Source organism: Saccopteryx bilineata, chromosome 1 (genome assembly GCF_036850765.1).
Source record: "Saccopteryx bilineata isolate mSacBil1 chromosome 1, mSacBil1_pri_phased_curated, whole genome shotgun sequence".
In the NCBI taxonomy this organism is placed as follows: domain Eukaryota; kingdom Metazoa; phylum Chordata; class Mammalia; order Chiroptera; family Emballonuridae; genus Saccopteryx; species Saccopteryx bilineata.
In genome coordinates this window covers 357943065-357966427 of record NC_089490.1, presented here as the reverse complement: position 1 = coordinate 357966427, position 23363 = coordinate 357943065, and the positions used below count along the sequence as shown (strand labels likewise).

General features: G+C 49.3%; 1 protein-coding gene across 2 annotated transcripts in view; it reads left to right on the top strand.

Annotated features, from left to right (window-relative positions):
• The window catches only part of GALNT18 (polypeptide N-acetylgalactosaminyltransferase 18), a 369121-nt gene extending 351870 nt beyond the window's left edge, over window positions 1–17251 (top strand). Inside the window, exons 11-12 of one of the 2 annotated variants that reach the window (XM_066250967.1) lie at window positions 13190–13345; window positions 16931–17251. In XM_066250967.1, coding sequence (XP_066107064.1) covers window positions 13190–13336 — 147 coding nt within the window. In that variant the 3' untranslated portion in view covers window positions 13337–13345; window positions 16931–17251. Of the gene's footprint in view, window positions 1–13189; window positions 13606–16930 lie in introns of those variants that run through there. The other variant, XM_066250966.1, reaches the window with a different exon arrangement.
• Window positions 17252–23363: the final 6112 nt, after the last annotated feature.

The following is a 23363-nucleotide window of genomic DNA, read 5'->3' as shown; positions in this document are numbered from 1 at the left end:
CAGTATCCTAGCCCCACAGGCAGGCCGCTCTGCCTCCTCTTCAGCCCTCACAGACAGACAGCCTTCCCACATGAGCCCCAAGGTCATGGGCTGGGGTGGCTCAGCTCATCTGTGTAGATACGGATGCCTTGGTGCCCCTAGCTGGCCCTCATCTTATCTCTGCCTCCCTGATTGGGACAGAGAAAGGAACATTACACTAAAATGAGAGTCCTTGATGCAAATGTCCTCAAATCCAGCTTCTTCCCTCCCTCCTTTCCACACATGGCATTGAACAGACAGCCCCACACGATTCCTGCTTGAAGGGACAGTGTCCAACAGAGCAGGCCATGTTGATACATGGAACCCAGGGCCCTGGGCAGCCACTTAGGTATCTATCTAATCAAAACTCCCAGAGTGCTTTGCCTGATCCTTCCACCAAGAAACTGTTTGGAAATAATATTTTTAAATCCTCGTTTGCAAATCTAGAGCAGCCACTCTCGCTTGATATTTTTTTTTTTTTTATAATTTTTTTTTTTTAATGGGGTGACATCAATAAATCAGGATACATATATTCAAAGATAACAAGTCCAGGTTATCTTGTCGTTCAATTATGTTGCATACCCACCACCCAAAGTCAGATTGTCCTCTGTCACCTTCTATCTTGTTTTTCTCGCTTGATATTTTAACATTAACATATGTAAAATTTTTGTTTAAGGCAAAATGATCAATATTTATCATGCGTCCTGGAGTCTGTCCCCAAGCTCACATTGGTTAGGACTTACTATTGACAAGGCCAGAGGAAGCTGGAAGACTCTTAAATGATTAAAGTCATGTGCTTGGGCAGACTTTCTTACAATGGGTTTTAATCTTTGCAAATTACATGGGGATCCTACCAACAAGAATTTTCTGGTGCAGAAGTTGGACTGAAAGGAGCTTTACTGGTGCATTTCAAATCTCTTCAGTTTCACTTTCTGCATTATTTACTCCCCTGAGGACTGCATTTAAACTCCACAGACACTCAGGCTGAATTAATTTCAAAGTAATCTATTGCGATTCTCCCCCATTCCCCTACAAAGAAGATAGGCATTTGCATATCTTAGTGTTCTATCTCATACCCTGATTTTCTGTTTAACAAATAAAATGCCTCTCCTCTAACCCTCGGAAGCTCTTCTGAATTTCCAATGCTTCGGGATGAATCAGCACAGTGTTCGATTCTGACACTGAGAGACCATGTTTGATGGAAACATCTCTTGGCAACACTGATGTCCAGAGCTCTGATGAGCAGTTTTCCAATAATGGACATTCTCTCCTTCAGTCGTTCATCAAACATTTATAGAGCATGGGGGCTGGGCAAGAGGGATGCAGACATGAATCAGATATGGCCTCTGCCCCGGAGGAGCTCGTGGACCTGTAAACACAGAGCGGAACTGGAGGATGAGAGGAGGAATGAGAAGGGTACAGGGTCTGGGAGCCCAGGGTGACGGGCTCTGTCGGCAGAACTCAGGAACATTAAAGGCTTGTTTGATCTAGATTTTGAAAGTTGCAGAACTGTTCCCAGGTGTAGAAAAAGAGAAGAACATTCCAAGTGAGGCTCAGACTGGGCGAAGGGAAGAAAAGGCAGAGCACACTTGAAAAGAAATCCAGTTTTGGTATGGGAGGAATTTAGAATTTTCCATGGGGCTAGAGAGAGATCAGATTTGAGCAGACAGTGGTGATCAGGCCTGCTCAAATGACATTATCACATGACAGTGGTGGTTGAAAGCCATGCTCAGAAGCTTGGACTTCACCCTAAAAGCAAACGGAGGGCCTAAGAGAGGTTCTTAAGCTGTGGACTGCGGTGATGGGGCAGACCCTCTGGCAGCAGAGTACCGTGGACTGAAGAAAAGAGGTTGCAGGCGGGCCAGCAAGCTAAGGGGCTGTTCCATTGTCCCTGTGAGGGAAGAGGTGATTGGTTGTCACAGGAGCATGGATCCAGGCAGCAGCTGGACTTTGAGAGACATTTTAATAGTCTATTGAAAGTAGTGATGGGTTAAATGGAGGTAGTTGTGAGGGGGCTGCTTATGAATCCAAGGCCACCCCAGGGGCTGGGTTTGAAGAACAGCAGTCAGAGTTGTGCCTCTCAAGCAATGTACATGTCTCTAAACAGCCCACGTTTCCCATGTCAACACAAGATAAAACTCCATTAACGTTTTAAGTGGTAGGTGTTGCCTTTGGTGATTTTTCTAGCTTGTGACTCCTGCCAATTTAAACAATTTCCTAAACTACCTACCGGGATTATAAATTCAATATGCATAAAGTATGGGGCTTTTGATCCTCCAAGAATACCCCACATACCAAGATTTGGGAGACTCTGCGATTTGGTCAGGTGGTATTAGTGAATGGCCCCTCGACCAATGGAAGGAGAGGGAGGAAGCAGATACCATGTCACTACGGAAGAGAATTTTGTGGCAAGACACCTGTCAGACAAAGCATGGACTGCCTCCATCCAGTGGTAACGAGACACCCACTCTCCCCTCTGCCACCATTACTGTGAATGGTTAAGTAAATGCTGGTGCTATTGAAGGAGTCTTGCCATAGGAAGGCTGTCATGGAGTGTGTCCTCTAAGTTCCGACTTCCTTAAAAATCTATCTATTTGAATGCATGGTTGAAGGAGCAGGGACTGTTGGAGCAGCAGGACATCAGGAATACTGGAGCTGTGCCTTCAAATATCCGCGCCCTATGCAAGAGAGAGCAGACTTGTCCCGTTTAGCTCTGGAAGGACCCACGGGGAGAGTCAGAGACAATGCTAGAACAGCTTTCTCATAATCAGAGTCGTCCAGACACGAGGTTGGCAGTTCAGAGAAGACATGGGCTCAGGGGACACTCAACAGGGGACACTCATCGAAGGCTCTCTAGCTCTAAGTGGAGCTGGACTGGATGGTCTCAAGGGCTTGCCAACCTTGAAATTCTGTATTTCTAAGCTGAAGTTAGAGAGCAATCCTGAGATGCCCCACTGGGCCTGCCTTAATAAAAAGCAGCATGAGTTTGAATATGAGCTGAGCTTCTGGTATGAGGGTCATTTTATCCCGCTTTATGGAATTGTTTGTTATTTCACTACATGCCTCTGTCTTCTGTCAACCAGGAAACTGGAGGGCAGGACTGTCTTGTACTTTCAGTATCTCCAGCCCCTAACAGAAGGCCTGAGGCATCCAGTGTGCTATTGATCAGAGGAAGAAGTCCCTTATTTAAAAGCTCACAAATATTAATTAAAGGCCTCTGATGAGCCAGGTCTTGAACTAGGTTTGTGGGAGACCCAAAGATGAACAAAATCTGAGTTTCAGTGACTCTCCTTGCATGCATGCCTGTGTGCTGAAAAGAAAAAAAAAATAGTACTACAGTATTTCAAAGACACTTAAACGTAAGAGTCAAAGGGCACTCACTGCTCAGTTGGAAAATCCCCAGTTCTTACAAAGAACACTTTCAGGTGATAGTGCATCCCAACTGCATGGGCCACGCGGGGTACTCAAAGACATACGACAAACATGCACTCCTCCCTGTAACTCCAGATTTGAGGGAGGGAGGTGGGAATGTTTTATGCTAAAATGAGGATGTGTACGGTATGGAGTAAAGTACACATTTGTATGAATGTCTTTTAAAATAGGAAACTTTGATGATTTGCCAGGTACTCAGACTGAGTTTCATGCTAGCCCCAGACTGGGGTGTACAGTCACTCCTATTGCCTGTCCAGGTCCTTTGGTGGAAATGTTCCCAAGACCCCTCTGGGGGTTCAAGGACACACAGATGGGTGTTCCCACAGGCAGGCCCTCCCCACACCTCAGCCCTGTGTTCTCCTCGTTCTCAGTACAGCACTTCGGCATTTTCTAAATGAGAAACACCCAGGATAACAAAGATTTTTATTAATGCCAGAGAGAAGAGATTTTCAGGAGTATGAGGAGATTGCCTGGAACAGAGCTCAGCCCAGAGCCAAGCCTGCCTATCCAGGGACTGTCGGCTCTGGTGTGTGGATCTAATTTGATAATTTGATGCAAGATGAGTAACCCACTGAAAACAGAACACATTTGCAGAGCACATTTCCCAGGAGCACCTCTAATTCTGCCAAAGCATTTCCCAACACGCGAGGAGGAGGGGTCCTTGACTTTCTCCTGCTTCAATCCCCGGGCTCTGTCAGGAAGGCCAACTTGGAGAATCTTTTGTACTGAGAACAAAGACCATAGCAGGTGTTTCATCACAGCTTTGGAACAAAACAACTTTTCATTTCCATGTTATATGAAGGGGCAAGTGTGGAACGGTCCGGTTTTGAGGGATGGACAATACTTCATTTAGGCCGGAATATTTTCTTAGTGATTGTTAGTTTGTGGCAGTCAGCCCCTGCCTCTTCCCGCAGCTCACCCCCCCCCCCAAAGGGGTCAGGAGCCAGGTATGATGGCTCTGTTCCCCGCTACTCTGACCTGGGGCAGATTTTGAAATGTATTTATCAAACATTTATATTGTGCCTACTCTGTGCCAGGTAGTATTATACTTGTTTATAAATATTACTTAATTCCCATGACAAAGCTTTTAGGTACTTAAATTATCTTCATTCTACAGATGAGGAAACTGAGGCACAGAAAAATTGAATAATTTTTCCAAGGTCAAGTCTGGGAATTCTGTCAAATACAGCACTCATGGTGCCTGACTCGCCTCTGGAAAGCCCATGGGTACTGCAGTGAGAGTTGTGGCTGGGGGTCTCCCTGCCATGCCAAGCCCCAGGTATGCCTGACCTGGCTGGACTCCCCTCCTCAGCAAACAACTCCCTCCCGCCATCCTGCCGTCTTCACAGCCCGCCCCCTTCACCCTTCCTTTCACACTTGACACTGCCACTGAGCCATCTTCAGTCCAACGGGGCTTCAGCACAAATCCCAGGCAGATCTCCCAGGCACTCAAATCCTCTTGAAGAAAGATAAACACCAAATACTTATTGATTCAGTGGAGTGTTGAATATTCATAATACAGAGAGACCACTTTCCTCTACAAAAAGGCTTAATCTCGGGTTTCTGTAACCAGCACTAACATCCCACCTATGCTTTGAAGTATGATTACTAATTATTAACTACTTAACCTGGAAACTCACAAAACCACTGTGCATAAAGCCAAAGCCCCATCGGGCCACTTGCTCTTGGAAAATTAATTAGAAAGGAAAATAGGATGGGGGCTCTGTAATAAACAGAGAAGTCTTCACAAGAGAAAGCAGGCCACACACAACCTCCTTGTGAACATGTTGATTGCAAATGTGAGACCAGCACTCTCATCCCAGATGCTCCAAATGTTGCACCTCAGGGAGGCCAATGCAAGCAACCAGCTGGGCCCTCCCCTTTCCTGAGACAGGCTGATTGATGGCTGGTTGTGGTGCCCAAAGTGTGGTCCCTGGACCAACACAACCAGCAGAGTAGTACGTGGAAAATTAAAGAGACACATTTTTGGCCTCATTGGACACCTACTGGAATAGAAAAGTGGAGCCCAATGATCTATGGTTTAATAAGCCTTTAGGAACTCTGTCTGATCCATCTATCCAGCCTACTACTCCACAAGGAGCCAGGTTGTTTGGTCTGGTCTGAGCTATTCCACCCCCAGTTACCACAGACTCACACTTGGGGAAACTGAGGCAGAGAGGAAGCTCAAGGATGTGTGTTCTGGGGTCACTTCCTCAACACCCAAGAGGCTGATGGACCACAGGTCCACGTGCCACTGTGCTGCTGGTCAGTGCTCCATGTAGACACAAAATTGGAATGACCCCATACTTTAATACCTTTTGTAAAGGAGAATGCTGAAACTCAGAGTGGCTCATCCACTTACCAGGGTCGTGGCCAGGGACAGCCAGAGGTATGGCCGGAGCAGAGTGCTGTGTTCTTGGCTTCTGCTCAGACCACCTCTCATTCTCATATCCGTTCTGGCCACCACTCCAGAGAGGCCCAGAAGGAGAAGCAGCTAGGCTGAGGGCCAGGCACCCAGCTCTAGGAATTATTATTAGCCTTCTGAAGTCTATACATTCAGCTTTCGATGTTTCTAATACTGTTTCCATATTTAATTTGGTTCCCATTCCAATTAAGCTCTCTGTGTGCTTCAGCATCTCTCCTGCCAGGTTTAATTGCCCTTATTTAAATTCTTTAATTAAAAGTATTGTGTGTTTCTAGATCCTATAGTTGTAAGCATTACACAAATAATTTAGATGACTGGACTAGAAAACCAAGTGACGGCACCGTCCCACAGAAGGTAGTGCCGGTCGGAGGTCCTGCATCAAGCCTCAGGGGGCCTCAGCCCCCACATCCAGAGCCTTGGGCCAGGCGCAGAGGCTGCTGGCTAGCCCTGGGTGTGAGGACAAGAGGGGGCTAGCAGGTGTCCCTGCTTCCTTCCTCCTTCCAACACTCAGTGCTCAACATAGCACAGTGACCTGGTTAACTTCTCAATTCTACACGGCAGTGACTGGCCCTGTCACCAGTTAAAAGCCAAAGTCTGTTCAGCAGCTTTGAGGCCTGACACAGCCTGCCCCACACTCACCTCTTGGGCCTCATCTCCTCCAGCCACTCCCGTGCCTTCTCTGCACCAGGGCCTCGGTGCTGTTTTCTGAACACTCCAGGCCTCTGCTGGTGTGGGAGCTTTGCACGGGGCCTCAGGTCTCTCCCGTGAGAGACGGGGCCAGCTCCTCTCCTTCACGTCTTCCTCTATCAATCTCACCTTCTCAGTGAGGATCACCCCGACCTGCTTATCCGACCTAGTCCATTCTGGCTGCTGTAACAAAACAACCATACACGGCTGGCTTAAACAATAAACATTTATTTCTTGCAGTTTTGAAGGTTGAGAAGTCCAAGGTCCAAGTGCTAGCAGATTCGTTGTCTTGTGAGAGCCTGCATCCTCGTTTACATATGGTGGTCTTCTCACTGTGTCCTCACATGGCAGCAAGAGACAGATCATTCTTCTTGTATCTCTTCATATATTTCCGATTCATGAGGGTTCCACCTTCATAACCTAAGTACCTTGCAAATGCCCACCTTCTAATACCCTCACATGGGGATTAGGGCTTCAGCATGAATTTTAGGAAAGCACGAGCATACAGTCCAGAGCACTGCTCCCTGTTTTTGTTCACAGCCTTATCACCTTCTAAGACTATATAAAATTTTATTATTTTCTCTCCCTCTTAGAATAATCTTCACAGAGATAAGGATTCTTTCCTGTTCAGTCACTGATATTTCTGGCACAGAGTAGGCACTCATTTAATACTGGATGGATGGATGGATGGATGGATGGATGGATGGATGGATGGATGGATGGACGGATGGATGGATTGATGGACAGATGGGTGGGTGGATGGATGAAACGTGTCTCTACAGAGAGCTCTCAAAAAAACTAGATCAAACTGGCTCTTCAGAGCCCCTTACAAGTCAAGATGACCCTTCTCTCTGGTCAAGATGACCCCAGATATTGGGGCACCAACAGCTGTCAGTCTAGTTCACTCTCTTGAGACAGACATCGGGTGGAATAAATGGTGGGGTGGGCTGGCCACTTATCCTGGTGAGGAACAGTGAAGGGGGCTGACTCTTGGGCTCCCAGCCTAGCTCTACCATGTACTGACCATGCGATCTTGAGCAAGACTCCCAACATCAGTCTCCAGTTCTACAAAAGGGTGATAATTAGCATCTCTACTTCCCAGGGTTGTTGTGAGGGATGCATGAGACTGGGCATGTAAAGCATTTGACACAGTGCTGGTATAGCACATAAAGGTTACTATTATTACTCTTATCCCAGACTGTGCTGATGGCCAGTGCTAGCTCTCACACCAAAGGTTGGCCTGACTCTTCTCTTCATACTCCAGCTGTGCTCCCAATGCACACCGGGGTTCCGGTCAGTGAGGCCTCCCAGATGGCCTTACTACCCGGTGGCAGAAGGTTCTCCTTTCAGAGCCTCCAGAGAGGGGCTCTCCTTGGCCTCGCACTCTCCCTCCCTGATGGACCCAGGCACTCTCACAAAGGCTATCTCCCCCCCACACCCCACCCCTTCTCTTGGTCTCACTCCCTTTCTTCCCAGAGACCACACATGCTGCTTCTTTCCCAGGGTCGTGACACTTCCTGTTTCGAGAGCTGAGGGCATGGTTGGGACAGGGGAGGGCCTGGGAAATGTCATAGTTGAGTCTCTGAAGGAACGCTTCACTTCTCAGAGACCTCGGCCCCTGTCACCTCTCGACCTTGGCAAGGTGCCCCTGCAGAAGGCTTAGAATGTGCCTGAGGGCTGAGGACCTTCTGTTTGGCCCAGTTTCTCCCAGCTTCCACGGTCCAGGGATTGCTGAAGCAGTCACTGTTGGAAAGGCCTGGCTTGACCCAGCCCCTGAGGACATGCTGAGCAGTCAGAATATTCCGCAGAATGAACAGGGCACTCGGTCTGGCCCCCGTCTGCTTGGTGTGCACTTTTTCTGGAGCGCCCTCCCTGATACGATGAACTGTCTTTTTCCGGAGCGCCCTCCCTGATACGATGAACTGTTTTTTTCCGAAGCACCCTCCCTGATACTATGAACTGTCTCAAATCCATTTGTTTTGTAGCTGATAAAGGGACTTCCCATCTGTCCTGCTCATTCTCCAGAAATCAGGACAGAAATGATCATCTGGCCCTAGAAATAATGGACCAGAAGGGTGGAACAGCTTGCCCAAGGCCACACAGCTGACAACCAAACAAGAAGCATCCTAGTTCAGCACTGCCCCCCTTCCATCTTGCTACCCGAAATGCACGAACCCCTGGCAGACCTTGCAAATAAGAGAGCTGGCTGATTTCTCTCCAGCCCAGCCTGAGCTCCGCTCCTAGCCATGGGTAGGACACACTTCCAGGCTAGGCGGACATTGGAGGGTCAGGAGAAGCTGGACACAGGCCCGCTAAAGGAGCACCGGTGACATGGCCCAGCCTGTGGGTGGGCAGCAGATGTGCTTCTCAGGCCCAGAGGCTGCAAGCTTTTACACAGAAGCCACAGAAACCTTGGCCTGGCAGAGTGACGGGGCTGGCCTTGCAAGTGTCACAAAAGTCCAGCCTTTGAGGAACAGGATGGGGACCCACAGCTGCTGAGAGGACAATTTGAGGCTGTCCTCCACAGTCATCCCAGTGTGGCTCAGGATTGTGGTGTGGCCACCCAAAGTGCTAATTCCTTGGCTACATTGAAAGAGACTGTTGTCCAGTGGAGATGGGGTGGTCTGTGCTCTACAGTCAGTTCTGAGTGACACAAAACAAAAGGAGCGCAACCAGAATGGAAGAACTATGCAATATTGTGCTCCACGGAGCTGGGAATGTTTAATGAGGAATAGCAGAGAACGGGGAACATGGGCTTCACCTTCCCCTGTTGGAGGGAAGGGATGGAGAAGCAGGAGCTGGCCCAAGTATGGGGAGCTGAGGGGTGGTCTGGGTATCCTTGCCGATGCTCCTGAGACAAGGGTCTCAGTGCAATGGGAGGAAAAGGATCCTGCATGGAGCCGCTCGGGAAAGAAGGTGCTGGATAGGGGGCCGAGTGCCAGGGCCCCTGGCTGAAGTACAGAGGCTGTTCAGGTTATAGATGAGAACAAGAGGGTCAGCCTTCAAAGTCTCCTCCCCCGTAGGGACTCTAGGGTCCTTTTTGAGCCCTTGTCCCATGGACTAGTCCTCTCCCCCCTCTGGCCTGAGCTTGTGGGTTTCCCCTGGCTGCCCCTGTGGGCCCCAGACCAGCTTGCTGTTTCAGTTTCCCCCCTGTTTTGACGTCTCTGTGCTCTTGGGGGCAATGAGTCATTGCTTTCTTCAGGGGAGATGCTGGGCTGGGGAGACAGGAGGAGGGACATGCATTACTCAGTTGAATGCTTCTGAAGATGTTTACCATCAGCAGGTCCATTTCCCACATACTGGACATTGGGAATTCCATACCTAACACACACACCTGACCCCCTCTGCCATCCGGCTTCTCACTCCCTGCCTCCTTCACCCACTACTCAAAGTGCCATCTGGACAGCTGGGTTTTTTTGTTTTAATTTTTTTTAACTGAAAAATACCATATACATACAGAAACATGCAAACATTCATGCAAAAATTAATGCTCAACTTAATGATTTAAAACAAAGCAAATGCCTATGTATGCACCACCCAGGTCGGAATATAGTACCCCAGCAGCACCCCAGAATCCTCCCTCCCTAAAGGTAACCCATTCTGACTTGAACACTGTGTAGGTTTTTTTGTTTTGTTTTGTTTTAGCAAGAGAGAGAGGGGGACAGGGAGAAGGACAGACAGGGACAGATAGGCAGTAAGGGAGAAAGATGAGAAGCATCGGTTCTTCATTGTGGCACCTTAGTTGTTCACTGATTGCTTTCTCATATGTGCTTTGATGGAGGAGCTACCACAGAGTAAGTGACCCCTTGCTCAAGCCAGCAACTTTGGACTCAAGCCAGTGACCATGGGCTTCAAGCCAGAGGACCTTTCAGCTCAAGCCAGTGACCATGGGGTCAGATCTATGATCCCACGCTCAAGCTAGTGACCCTGCACTCACGCTGGTGAGCCCATGCTCAAGCTAGATGAGCCTGCATTCAAGCCAGTGACCTTGGAGTTTTGAACCTGGGTCCTCTGCAGCCAAGTCCAACACTTTATCCACTGTACCACTGCCTGGTCAGGCTGAACACTGGTTTTGTTTTGCCTGTTTGGGAAATTTATAGAACTAGGATTATGTATATATTCTGTCTGGCTTCTTTGACTAATGTATAATACTTGTGAAATTTATCCTTATTGAGTAGAGCTCTGTGATTTGTTCATTTTTGATGCTGTGTAGTATTCCATTATGTGAATCACCACAAGTTATTTATCCACTCTACTACGGATGCATGTCTGGGTTGCTTCCATATTGGCGTTCTACAAATCATGTTTCAGAAAGTGCTCGGGTGCATATCTTCGGTGCACACATTTCTGCTAGACATAGCTATAGGCCAGAATTGCTGAGTCTCTGGGAAGTGTCTAGTTAGCTGCGCAAGTACTGTCAGTTTTCTAGGTCATGAGAACTGATCCTTGATGTTCTCTTGAGATGTCAGTTGTTGCCATGGGGATGGTGGAGGCAGACTGGGTATGACTTCCAGAAGGGGCTCGCTGTCTCCCTCTCTCACAGTGGGCTGTTCACTGTGTTGGGCATGCACGCAGCTGGGAGCTGAGGGTGTGGGCTGAAGAGTCTTAAGAGGCAGGGTCCTCCCTCTCTCTGCTGCCAGGCCTGCTCAGTGCCACCGCATGGTGAATTTCCGGGCATGGTCATCTTGTCCTGTGACCGATTCCCTTTTCACCTATTATAGGTCATGACAGCCAACATGAATGATTGCTTATCATGTTCCAAGCTTTTTGCTGGATGTTGAGGGAACAGAAATTGGTAAGAGAACTCTCAGTCTAGAGGGAAAAAGACAAGTAAATAAGAAATTTCAGTGTCATTTAGAAGTGCTGAGTGGGAGAAAGGGATAGGGAGCGCCAGACTAGCTGGGTGGACTGGAGGAGAGCAGGCGGAAGTGGGGGTAGGGGTGGATGGTGAGAGGCTTCCGGAGGAAGCGGAGCCAGAGCCAGAGTTGGAGCTGAGCCCCGGATGACCATGGTTTAGCCTGCAACAGAAGCATGGAGAGGGACCCCAGGCACAGCGCACAGCTTGGTCAAAGTCTAGGAATCCTGAGAAAACGCAGATGGGTTCAGAAAACTAGGTCTGTGGTATTACTGCTGCTAAAGGTGTGAAAGTTGAGGGAAACAGGCCAGGGAGAAATGCCCCTAAGGCCGTCAGTGCTGAGCTGGAGCTCGCTCTGGCTTCCTCCTGGCCAAGTGTGCCTCTGAAAAGATCACTACCCCTGCTCTGGAAGGGGGGAGGGGGTCGGCGAGGAGGCTGAGGCAGCTGTCCGGAGGAGAGATGATGGTGGCCTGGATCAGGGCACGTTAGATGGGTCAGGATAAGGGGACAGGCACTGGCCTGAAGGAGGTGGCATTGGTGGAATCAGTGCCTAATCAAATGTTGGGGAGAAGGTGGAGGCTTCGCTGAAAACGCTCAACTTTCCCACACAGATGCCTGGTTAGCGCTGAGATGGGAGACACAGTAGGTTCTTGGGGAAAGTGAATTTGAGCATATATTCGAGTACCATTAAGCTACAGAAGAATCACCTACATGGACCACCATCCAGCCCGTGCAATTCTGCTCATTTGGGAGGCCAACGCCCAACTGAGCACATTTTCAGTCTAACTCAGAGATACTCAACTGCTGATATCCAGACACATAGCCAGTAGCCCCAGAGTGTTTGGGGTATAAGCTGCGTATGCACAGCCACAGAACATTCTGGAACAGCAGTAGCATGGGGAAACTATGCATGTCCAGAGATGAGGGAACCCAGCGTCCTTCTAGACCAGGAGTTGGGAAACTTTTTGGCTGAGAGAGCCATGAATGCCACATATTTTAAAATATAATTCCATGAGAGCCATACAATGACCCGTGTACGTTACGCATTATCCAATAAAAATTTGGTGTTGTTCCGGAGGACAGCTGTGATTGGATCCAGCCACCCGCAACCATGAACATGAGCGGTAGGAAATGAATGGATTGTAATACATGAGACTGTTTTATATTTTTAACATTTTTTTTATTAAATATTTGTCTGCAAGCCAGATGCAGCTGTCAAAAGAGCCACATCTGGCTCGTGAGCCATAGGTTCCCAACCCCTGTTCTAAACAGATCCAGAAGCCTGAGTTTGGTTGAGGCCAGCACTGATGACTCCAGAGGTCCAGTTGGGGCATAGACTCTAAAGGCAGGAGGTCTGGCCATATTTAAATTCAGTCTGATCATGGGTGGTCCCAAGGAACTAGGCTTTTCAGAGCATGGCCCCAGCCTGTGGTTATGGGAAGCAGGGCTTAGCGCCCTAGAGAGGAGCTGCTGTAGGAGCAACCCAGCATGCCATACCCCAGCCATTTAGACAGGCATTGGGGTGTGTAGGGGGGGGTATCTCTATTCTAGCAAAGACCTAGGATTCTGTGAAGAAAACTGAAGCACTAGTTCAGTCTCAGAGAGGAGACCAGTGCATCAGAGATGGGGAGCCTGAGGCTTCCTGGGAATGCAGGCCCCAGACCTCCTGTAGCTTCATTGGATCCCAGACAACTAGACACATAGAGTCCCAGCCTTCATGTCCCCATGTTGCCTCTATACCCTCTGACCCCACTCTCTGCCCTGGCTCCTAGGGAGGCCCCATCCAGAACCGCAAGTCCAAGCGCTGTCTGGAGCTGCAGGAGAACAGTGATTCGGAGTTTGGCTTCCAGCTGGTGCTGCAGAAGTGTTCGGGCCAGCACTGGAGCATCACCAACGTCCTGAGGAGCCTGGTGTCCTGACCTCGCCAGGTGTGTCCCCACTGTCCCTTTGCTACTGTGTAGCACCCACTGCAACACTGCCTGCTGTCTGTGGGGGGTTGTTTGAAGGCTGGGGAACCAGGTTAGTGCCCCCCCAAGAGCTTTTTATTTCCTATTCAATTTTCATGGAGTTTCTAGAAAGATGCTGAATGGTGGGTGAAGGTATACTATCATAAACTATTTTGCAACTGTATATAGGGGACAAATGGAAAATATTTATAACTGTCAATAAAATACTATTGATTAAGAAAGGGTTTTTGCAGTATTTTGGGTGTGGTAGAGATTCACGCCTGGCTCCTCTGAACCTGGAGTTCTTACAGCCAAAGATGCACCCCTATTTACCCTTCCTGCCCCACATCCCTGAGAAAGGAGGCTCGAAAGCCCCACCAGCAGCAGGGAGCCTGCTGTGCCAGCTGCCCGCTTTCCGTGTGAAGCCCAGGGTGACGGGAAGGCCCCTGTGAGCTCAGGGCGTTCCTCCTCTGGAAGACAGCTCAGTTCTTCATTCCTAGAGAAATCAGCATTGCTTGTTGAAGTATCATCTGCTGGCCATCTGCTGGGCTTTAGGCCACACTGCCCTCTCCTGAAGTCACCTCCTTCACCTCCCAATGCTGCCCACTGCTCAGCCCCTCAGCAATAGCACTTGTCTACGGCAAATGCCGCATCCAATCGCTAAGACCAGTTGGCTCCTGCTACGAATCATGGTACATTAGTTTCTAGAGGCTGCTGTAACAAACGTGGTGGCTTAAACCATAGCGTCACTGTCACTCTATCATGGTTCTGGAAGCTGGGAGTCTGAAATCAGGCTGTCGGCAGGGTTGGTTCATTCTGAGAGCAGTGAAGGGGGATCCATGCCTCTCTCCTGGCTTCTGGTGGCCCAGGCTCTACTTGGCTTGTAGAAGGCCATCTTCTTCTGTGTCTTCCCATCTCTTTCCTCTGCATGGTTTGTCTCCGTGTCTACATTCTCTGCTTGGTAAGGCCACCAGTCATGTGGGATTAAGGCCTACCTTAATGATCTCATTGGGACTTGATTACCTCCATAAAGACTCTATCTTCAAATACAGTCACATTCTGAGGCACAGAGGAGGAGGATGCATCTTTTGGGGGAACACAACTCAACCTATAACATGGCTCAGCCAGTTATGGCCCCAAGTCACCTTTCTGGGCCCAGCCTGGGGAATCTGGTGATTCCCAGGGTGGAACTTTCTTTCTTGTAGCCCATTGCCCAATCCTCTCATAGCTTCCCACTGAATGTTTCTTGTCTTGGCCTATGAGACCATCCTCTGTGGGGGCTCTTCTATTTAGTTTGAAGGGCACTCCTCACCAGAACCACCTCTGACACTTTAGTTCATAGTAGAACTATGATAAGTGACAAGCTCTAAGACTGAAGTAGGAGAGGAAACCCTTTTTGGACAGGTTTCAGCCTTACTCACCCTCTCCGGTTCTCTGGGACGCCAGCAGTCACCTGTTTTGGATCACTAATTTATAATTGAAAAACAGATGAACATAGAGAAAGCTTCTGCACCAATGGGACCCACAGGGAAAGAGGGACCTCCTGTCTTGGCCACCCTTGCACACTGAGAAGCCCAGCTAGCACAGGATGCACTGTGGTGGGGCCACTAGGGGCTACTAGGGGCTTTCCAGGACACTGTCATAGGCTCCCCCTCACGAACTCTCTCCCCACCTAAACCATACTCATCTCTGCGCTCATTCAACTGAATATCTTCCTACAGCTGTAAACATCCCAGACTTCTAAAGTCACACTTCTGGTCGCAGTCTCCCCACCTCCCTCTTCCCCTCTAAAATACCAATTCCTGTTCTTCACAATCACCCACACGTGCTTTCCTTCCTCAGTGTTCCCGGAGTCTGGTTCCCAGACGAGCAGCATCAGCATTTCTTGGGAACTTACCAGAAATGCAATTCTCAAGCCCTACCCGGACCTCCCAAATTGTAAACAACCTAGGTTTTAACAAGCCTGCCAGGTGACTGTCCTTGCTACAGTCTGAGCACGACTGCCCAGCACAATCTCGGTCAGTGCCCACTCGCCCTCCTTCCACCCACTATAACATCCATTCATACCGCTCGTCCTGTTCACAACCTCCACTTCACGCCCCATCTAGAATGTCCCTCTGTCCACTCACTTGCACCATCTTTTCCATACCATATATCAGGTGAAGCAGAAGGACCAAGAGCATGGACTCTGGAGCCAGACAGCCCAGGTTCAACTCCCAGCCCGGCCACTTACTAGCTGAATGACCTTGAGTAGATACGTAACCTCTTTGTGCCTCCATTTCATCTCCGTAAAAAAAAAATAAAAAAAATAATTAAAAAAAAAATGGAAATACTAATAGTTTATCTTTGTGGAGTTATTTTAAAAATTAAATGAGTATATTCATATAAAACAGTAGTGATAGGTACATAATGAGTACCATAAAGTCTTAGCTGTTATTATTTCATTCATTGACATCCTGACACCCAGTCGCTGTCACTATAATCCACACCTTTTTATCAATTGACAGCCACATGTCGCCACACCTGTTGACATCCATAGCCCACCTCACTTGTATTAACACCCACTCATATCTGTACCACCTGCCTAGAGACACTTCTTTCTAAACTTGTCACCACCCACATCCCTACAGATCCCACACATCCTGCCCTCTTATCATAGGTACCCTGACATCAACCACTCCCAACAATATCTACACCCCGAGAAGCAATCCCAAGAAGCCCTGAGAAGAAAACCCTCCCCATAGGCTAACCTGCGGGCAGTTAAAACAGGACACCACTCACTGTCTCCCTGAGCCCAGCTTCCGAGGCCTTGGTGGAGAAGAGGGTCTGAGATGGCCTTGTGGTCTCAGACCCTAGGACTGGGGACTACATGACCAGTTCAGGGTCTGCTAAATGCTGGAGGTATAAAGGTCAGAAGTTAAGAGCCACCTGACCAGGTGGTGGTACAATGAATAGAGTGTCAGCCTGAGGGACGCTGAGGACCCAGGTTTAAAACCCCAAGGTTGCTGGCTTGAGTGCGGGCTCACCAGCTTGAGTGTGGGCTCACCAGCTTGAGTGTGGGGTTGCCGGCTTAAGCATGAGGTCGCTCATTCTGCTGAAACCTCCCAGTCAAGGCACATATAAGAAACCAATCAATGAACAACTAAGAAATTGCAACAAAGAATTGATGCTTCTCTTCTCTCTCCCTTCCTATCTGTCCCTGTCTATCTTTCTTTCTCTCAAAAAAAAAAAAAAAAAAAAAAAAAAAGAAGTAGAAAACCATGTACTGGGTGGGTGTGGGGCAGGCAGCAGGTGAGAGCACAAGCAAAGGAGGAAAGCGAGGAGGCTCATCACAGCCCCAGCACACCTCAGCCCCAGCCATCCCACCAACCTCGGCTTTCCGATCCCACCCTCAGCCACCCCACCCTCACCCATCTGCAGGAAGCTGGCTGCTTCCCTGCTGCTGCTATAAGCTCATTAACAGATGTTTAAGAGCTCTTGAACACCCTGGGGTGAGATCATTATTTTTTTAATGATTTGCACATTAAACAACTTTGTTTTCTGTTTCTACTGCCTTCCCTAATACAGAAAAGCCTTTTAGCCTGTGGGATAAGATCCCCAGACAGCCAGCCCTGCAGCTCAGAGCGCGACCCCAGCCCTCACCCTGTTCCTGCCCTGGGTCTCGCCTGTTATGATTAATGAAGGAAGAAGACAGGCTCTTCTTTCCCACCGGAAGACGGATATGACTTCAGAAACGTGTGTCACAAGCTGTCAGTGACCTGGCCATATCCTGACTGGCCCCAGAGGCCACCTTCCAACCGTCACTGCCCCACAGCTCCCGCAGCTTCCTGCGTCTCTGCCTGAGGGTCTTTTCAGGCCATGGCACATGCTCAGACTGGAAATACCAGAGAGTTTGTCCCTCAGGAAAAACCTTCAATCAACCAGGAGTGGACCTCCTAACCCCCCAGGGAAATAAATCAGAGTTTAAGCCAACAGTCTTTCAAAGGGTCCCCAGTGATGTACCTTCTACTTCCCTCCCTCCCTGTCTCATCTTCCCCACCCCATCCCTATGCTGCCCTGAGCATCACCTCCGAAATGCTCATCTCTAGGGCTCCTCTGGGAGGTGCAGCTCCCTCCCTGTAAGGCCAGGAGCTGCCATTGTGGCCATTCACATGCAGGTTCGCATTGGATTTGGACAGGACAGTCGGTAAAGAAAAAATGGAGCCAGAAGCTGATGGGCCATCATCTTTAATCCTAGCTTGCACCCGGCGGGCAAGTAAAAACACACACTGGGCTCCAAAACCCACTTATTTAGTGCTCACAAAGCTACTGACTTATCCGAGTTTCCTAGAATCAAAGGTTTCTAGCTCACCAGACTTATTCACCTCTGTTCCCCATCTCCTTCTCTCTGCACAAACTCTGCACTAACTGGCTTCTCCCTTAGCACTCCACCATCTTGGCTGCTTCTCCTGGCCTCTTCCACATGGCCTTTCTCTGCTCTCCTCTCTAATGCTAATCTCAGGAACCGAGAGAGCAAGCTCCCAGTTTGACCTCATTTTATAGTGTAGAAATCAAAATCTTTAATCCAATATACAAACAAGGAAGTCTCTGATACAAAGTCACTTATCTGAGGCATGATGGGATTGCACCACCCTACATCAAAAAGGGTGGGAAAGGCTTAGTCCTAAAACCAAGCCCCAGGCTACAAGGATCCTGCTTGCCTATAGCCCACCCCAACACACATTAATATAATCACGCCCATTCCAAGCAAGAAGGGCAACTAATATCACTGGGCGACAGGCTTCCACGTGGGCAGTGCCATCTTTAACAAAGTGGCACTGGATAAAATATATTTTATCTGCCCAACACTCCCATTCCCCCTGTGCAATGGCCCCACACCCACAAACACCAGTGCCACCCTGACCCACATCTATACCCGAGACCATTTGCCTGAGCTCCAGGCCTGATGACCCACTGCTGATGGGCTCTGGGTAGCCCAGTGGCTGTCCTTCAGACAATGTCAACCTACGTGCTGAACACAGACCCATCACTCCTCCTCCCAGGCCTACCCCAGTGACACCACCTGTAAAGCCAGTAGCCGTGACCACCATCACAGCTGCCTGGCCCATGTAGGTTCACATTTGATTCAGATAGACAGTAATGAAACAATGGAGCCAAGAACTGTTGGGCTATTACCTTTAATCCTAGTTCACACTCAGCAGGCGAGAAATACACAGTGGGAAAACACTTCCCTTTCCATTCAGGGCTCCCAAAGCCACTGACTCATCAGAGTCTCCTAGAATCAAAGGTTTCTACCTCACCAGCACTGTTCACCTCTGTTCCCCATCTTCTTCTCTCTGCACAAACTGGTTTCCCCTTCAGCACTCCGCCATTTTGGCTGCTTCTCCTCTGCAATGCTAATTTCAGGAACCGAGACTGCAAGCCCTCTGGTCTGCCCCATTATATAGTGTAGAAATCAAAACCTTTAAGCCAATATACAAATAAGGAAGTCTCTGATACAAAGTCCTGAGGCATAAATGGGATTCCTCATGACAGTGCACCACCCCACATCATGCAACAGTCAAGGGTGTGAGGAAAAGCTTAGTGTTGAGAAGATCTTAGTATTAAAAGGGTGGGAAAGGCTTAATCTTAAAACTAAGCCTTAGGCTATAAGGACCTTGCCTGCTTACAGCCTGTCCCCCACACCCAATGCAAACTATAAGCAAGCAAACATATACATCATATTTGCAAATTTATTTGACCCACATCCCACTCCTTTTGCTTGCTTACAATCTAAAGCACAGGTATTCCTGCACAAGGAAATTAGGCACATTACACAAATTACAACAACATGACAAATCATACAATTTCAACAATTACAAGGACACACTTCACCAGTCTTTGAGTGCTTTGCCAAAAGCACAAAATGTCCTTGGACTTCTTTCCAGCCGTGTGAAAAGCTTCTTGGGGCAGGGGAAGGGCCTCCAGAAAAGCCACCCCCTACCCCCATCAGAGTATTTCACATTGTCCAAAATCCGTAAGTCCATCCAACAAAGAAGCTAGTGCCCACTCCGATCATAGTCCAGGAATCAGTCCATGCACATGGGGCCCCAGCCACACCCCTCATCTCTGCCGTCGTGGCAGGTCTTACACTGTCCCAAAGAGGAGCACATGGCAATGGCTGTCAGCATTTCCATCTCTGCTCCAGAGGGCATGATGGCATCCACCCCTTTATTCCAAAATCACAGACCTACTAGGGGCATAGTAAGTACTCTTTGCTGCTGGGCTCTCACCTTCTGAAGACTGCGGATCACAACTCCAGCCTGATTCTCCTCATCCTCCAAAGAGGAACTAAAAAACCAGCTCCCGCTGCAGGGCTTGAGCCCCTAGCTGCCGCCACCTTCTGCTCCATGGGCCTTGCAGCCCCGGCCCAGTTCTCAGCCCTGGCCTCCCACCACTGCTGGCTCTCCACAACATCCAGGGCAATCTGCAACTCACAAACCTGTGATTCCTTCTCTAGCCGCTACTCCATTTCCGAGCGAATCTCGTGAACCTGGTCAGCCTCCTGTGGTGCTTGCTTCAGCTCCAGGGTCGGCATCTCTTCCTCCCACGTTTGCTCCAGCTCCATCCACTGCTTGGTTTGCAGGTCCCAGGCAGCCTCTTCCATAGAGCTCTCGGTTTCCTCATGCATGGCTGTAAAAGTCAGCCAGCCTACAGCCCCCAAAAGGACAGCCATGGGGAACCATAACAGCAGCCAGTCCTCTACTCCACCGCTCAAAGGTGGTGGTGGCTCCATACCGAATTGATCCAAATCCTGCCACAAACTACACCAAATGTAAAGCCAGTAGTCACGGGCAGCTTCACAGCCGCCTGGCCAATGCAGGTTCACGTTTGATTCAGACAGACGGTAATGAAACAACAGAGCCAAGAACTGGTGGGCCATTAGCTTTAATCCTAGCTCACACCCAGTGGGCAAGAAATACATACAGTAAGAAAACTCTTCCCTTTTTATTCAGGGCTCCCAAAGCCACTGACTCATCTGAGTATACCTATAATCAAAGGTTTCTACCTCACCAGCCTTACTCACCTCTGTTCCCCATCTCCTTCTCTCTGCACAAACTCTGCACAAACTGGCTTCTCCTTCAGCACTCCGCCATCTTGGCTGCTTCTCCTCTGTAATGCTAATTTCAGGAACTGAGAGAGAGTGAGCCTCCAGTCGGCCCCATTTTATAGTGTAGAAATCAAAACTTTTAAGTCAATATACAAATAAGGAAGTCTCTGATAGGAAGTCACTTACCTGAAGCATAAATGGGATTGCTCATCAGAGTGCACCACCCCACATCATGCAACAGTCAAGGGTGTGGGGAAAAGCTTAGTGTTGAGAAGATCTTAGTATTAAAAGGGTGGGAAAGGCTTAGTCTTAAAACTAAGCCTTAGGCTATAAGGACCCTGCCTGCTTACAGCCTGTCCCCCACACCAATGCAAACTATAAGCAAGCAAACATATACATCATATTTGCAAACTTATTTGACCCACACCACCCTTCATCAGGTGGTCAAGCCAGAGACTTCCTGTCATTCCCAGCCTCCTCATTCCTCACCCTCCCGCCTGCATCTCAGTCCACCCTGGCAGTGATGCCTCCTATGGACTCTGTAATGTTCCCTGGGCCTCTCATCACTCAAGTGGACCTGGCCCTCACCTCCAGTCTCTCCCACTCATCTCACCTGCCCTCCACACTGCAGTAGTCACAGGGCTCTTTCTGAAGTGCAAATATGGTCAGATTCCTTCCTGGCCTAAAACCTTCAGTGGGTCTCATCAAAAGTGGTAAATGAGTAAGTGAGGCACCGGATTCAGAGATTCCTCCTTCAGTAAGTCCAGAGGCCGAGTGCCAAACACATCCAGTTCGGGGATTTAGACACAGGGCTGGGCTGTGGATGTGAGGAGGCCTGGCTTCTTGGCTGTCACCCTCGCTGGACATCTGTAACATACCTCCCAGAATGTTAGTGTCCCAGGTCTTCTTTTCTTTTCTCAAGAAGTTTTTCTTGAGGAGTGTATTAGCTTGCTCAAGCTCCTGTAATGCCATACCATGGGCCAGGCGGCTTAAACAACAGTCTCTCAGTCCTGGAGCCAGAGGTCCAAGGTCAAGGTGTCGGCAGAGTTGGTTCCTCTGAGGGCCGTGAGGGAAGGACGGGTGCCAGGCCCCTCTCCTCGGCTTACAGATGGGGTCTTCTATCTGGGTCTCTTTACACGGTCTGTCCTCTGTGCGGGCCTGTCTCTGCTTCCAAATTCCCTCTTCTTTTAAAGACATTGGTTGTATCAGATGAGCGCCTATCTTAGTAACCTCATTTTAACTTCATTACCTCTGTAGAGACCCTATCTCCAAATAAGGTCCCATTCTAAGGTACAAAGGGTGAGGACTTCAACATATACATTTTGGAAGGCACAATGCAATCCACGACAGGAAAGCGGAGGAGGGGTGGGGAAGAGCAGACCCCAGCCCCCTGGAAGCTGCCTACACTCACACTTGCCTGGCCTATCAAGTCCTGCCCATTGTCCCGGCCTCCACGGGGAACAGGGTGGGCACTGCACATGTGAAAGGATTTTTGCATAAGGATCCGAGATGTTCATCATTGCCTTCCGTGTCTGTATCTCTTTAAGGAAAATGGCCCCAACCACGGTCCCAGGTGTGACCCTGTTTGTGCTATGACTATGTTCTCTTTGCTTCATAGCTGATTCAATCTGACCACAGGGCAGGTATTCGCATGCTGGCCAGCGATTATGACTCAGCACAAAGAGACAAGCCAGGCCAATCAAATGCAGCTGGCAAACTTGCCCCATGACACATGTAAAGAGCCAGCTGTTAGTGAAGACTCCAGGCGCCGTGGCCACAGATAGAGATGCGCCTTGGGGTAGAGCCGGGGTGTGGGGTCCCTGTGCAGGCTGAAGTCACAGGGGGTGGGGGGCTGGAGGGGCTAGGGGGGACCACAGCTGAGCAGAGAAGAGAAAGGAGCTGACAGAGGCAGCAGAGCCATCGTGAGAAAGCTGTAACATGTGATCATGACAGACAGGGACAACACACAGCCCTACAGCTGCCTGAGCTTCCTCCCCATCCCAGAGCCAACCCACACCTATGCTTCGGATTCTTCTCCCTGAGCTGAGTGAGCAGCTCCCTTTACAACAAACAAGACTGAATGACGCAAAAGGAAGATTCTAGACCAGAACCTACTCATGCCCTAGACCCTCACACATGTGTGAGTGCACACACGACCCCTACTGCGATGTGCACACGTGCAACAGAGGGGCATGCATTGTCTCCTTCTGTACAAGCACGGGCCCAGGCCCGCACAGCCCCTCACATAGGCACACGCAGGATCACACACACACACACACACACACACACACACACAGCCTGACCCCAAACAGGAAAGTCATTGCTGCCCACTCCCCAAAAATCTTTTTCCTAAGAGTGAGGCTGCCGTCAGAGCATCTTCTACCATGGCCTCTGCGTGAAAAGGAGCTGGGAATCGGAGCTCTTTAATCCTCACTATTTTTTTCTGACTACAGGCAAGAGACACGAGGGGATTCTGAGGTGAGATGAGAGACTCTCTGGCCTGAAGAGTCTACATTTGTTCATTTTCTCCATGATCACAATAGTCTAACAGCCCCCAAAACAAACATGGGATAGTCACCCAAACAGGTGCGTTCCCTCAGCCATGATCCTTCTGTCTTCGGCTCCAAAAAGAAGGGAGGGAATGAGGTGGTCACCTCAGACCACATCTAGCTCCTCACCCACAAGCCCCTCCAGTCCCCTGCCTGGTCCTGTGACCTCTGCTCACCTCTCCCCACCCACAGACATAAATTTTGTTCTTCCTTGGTGTTTTGCTAACATGATTGGCCAGAAAGGGCCTAAGGAAACATTAGCCCTAATAGGAGTGGGTTTTCAAATCACACAGTGTGGCGACACCTGGGGGTTGCACTGTAAAGACTGTCAACATGTCATGCCCCTGTCTTTCTGGTCACC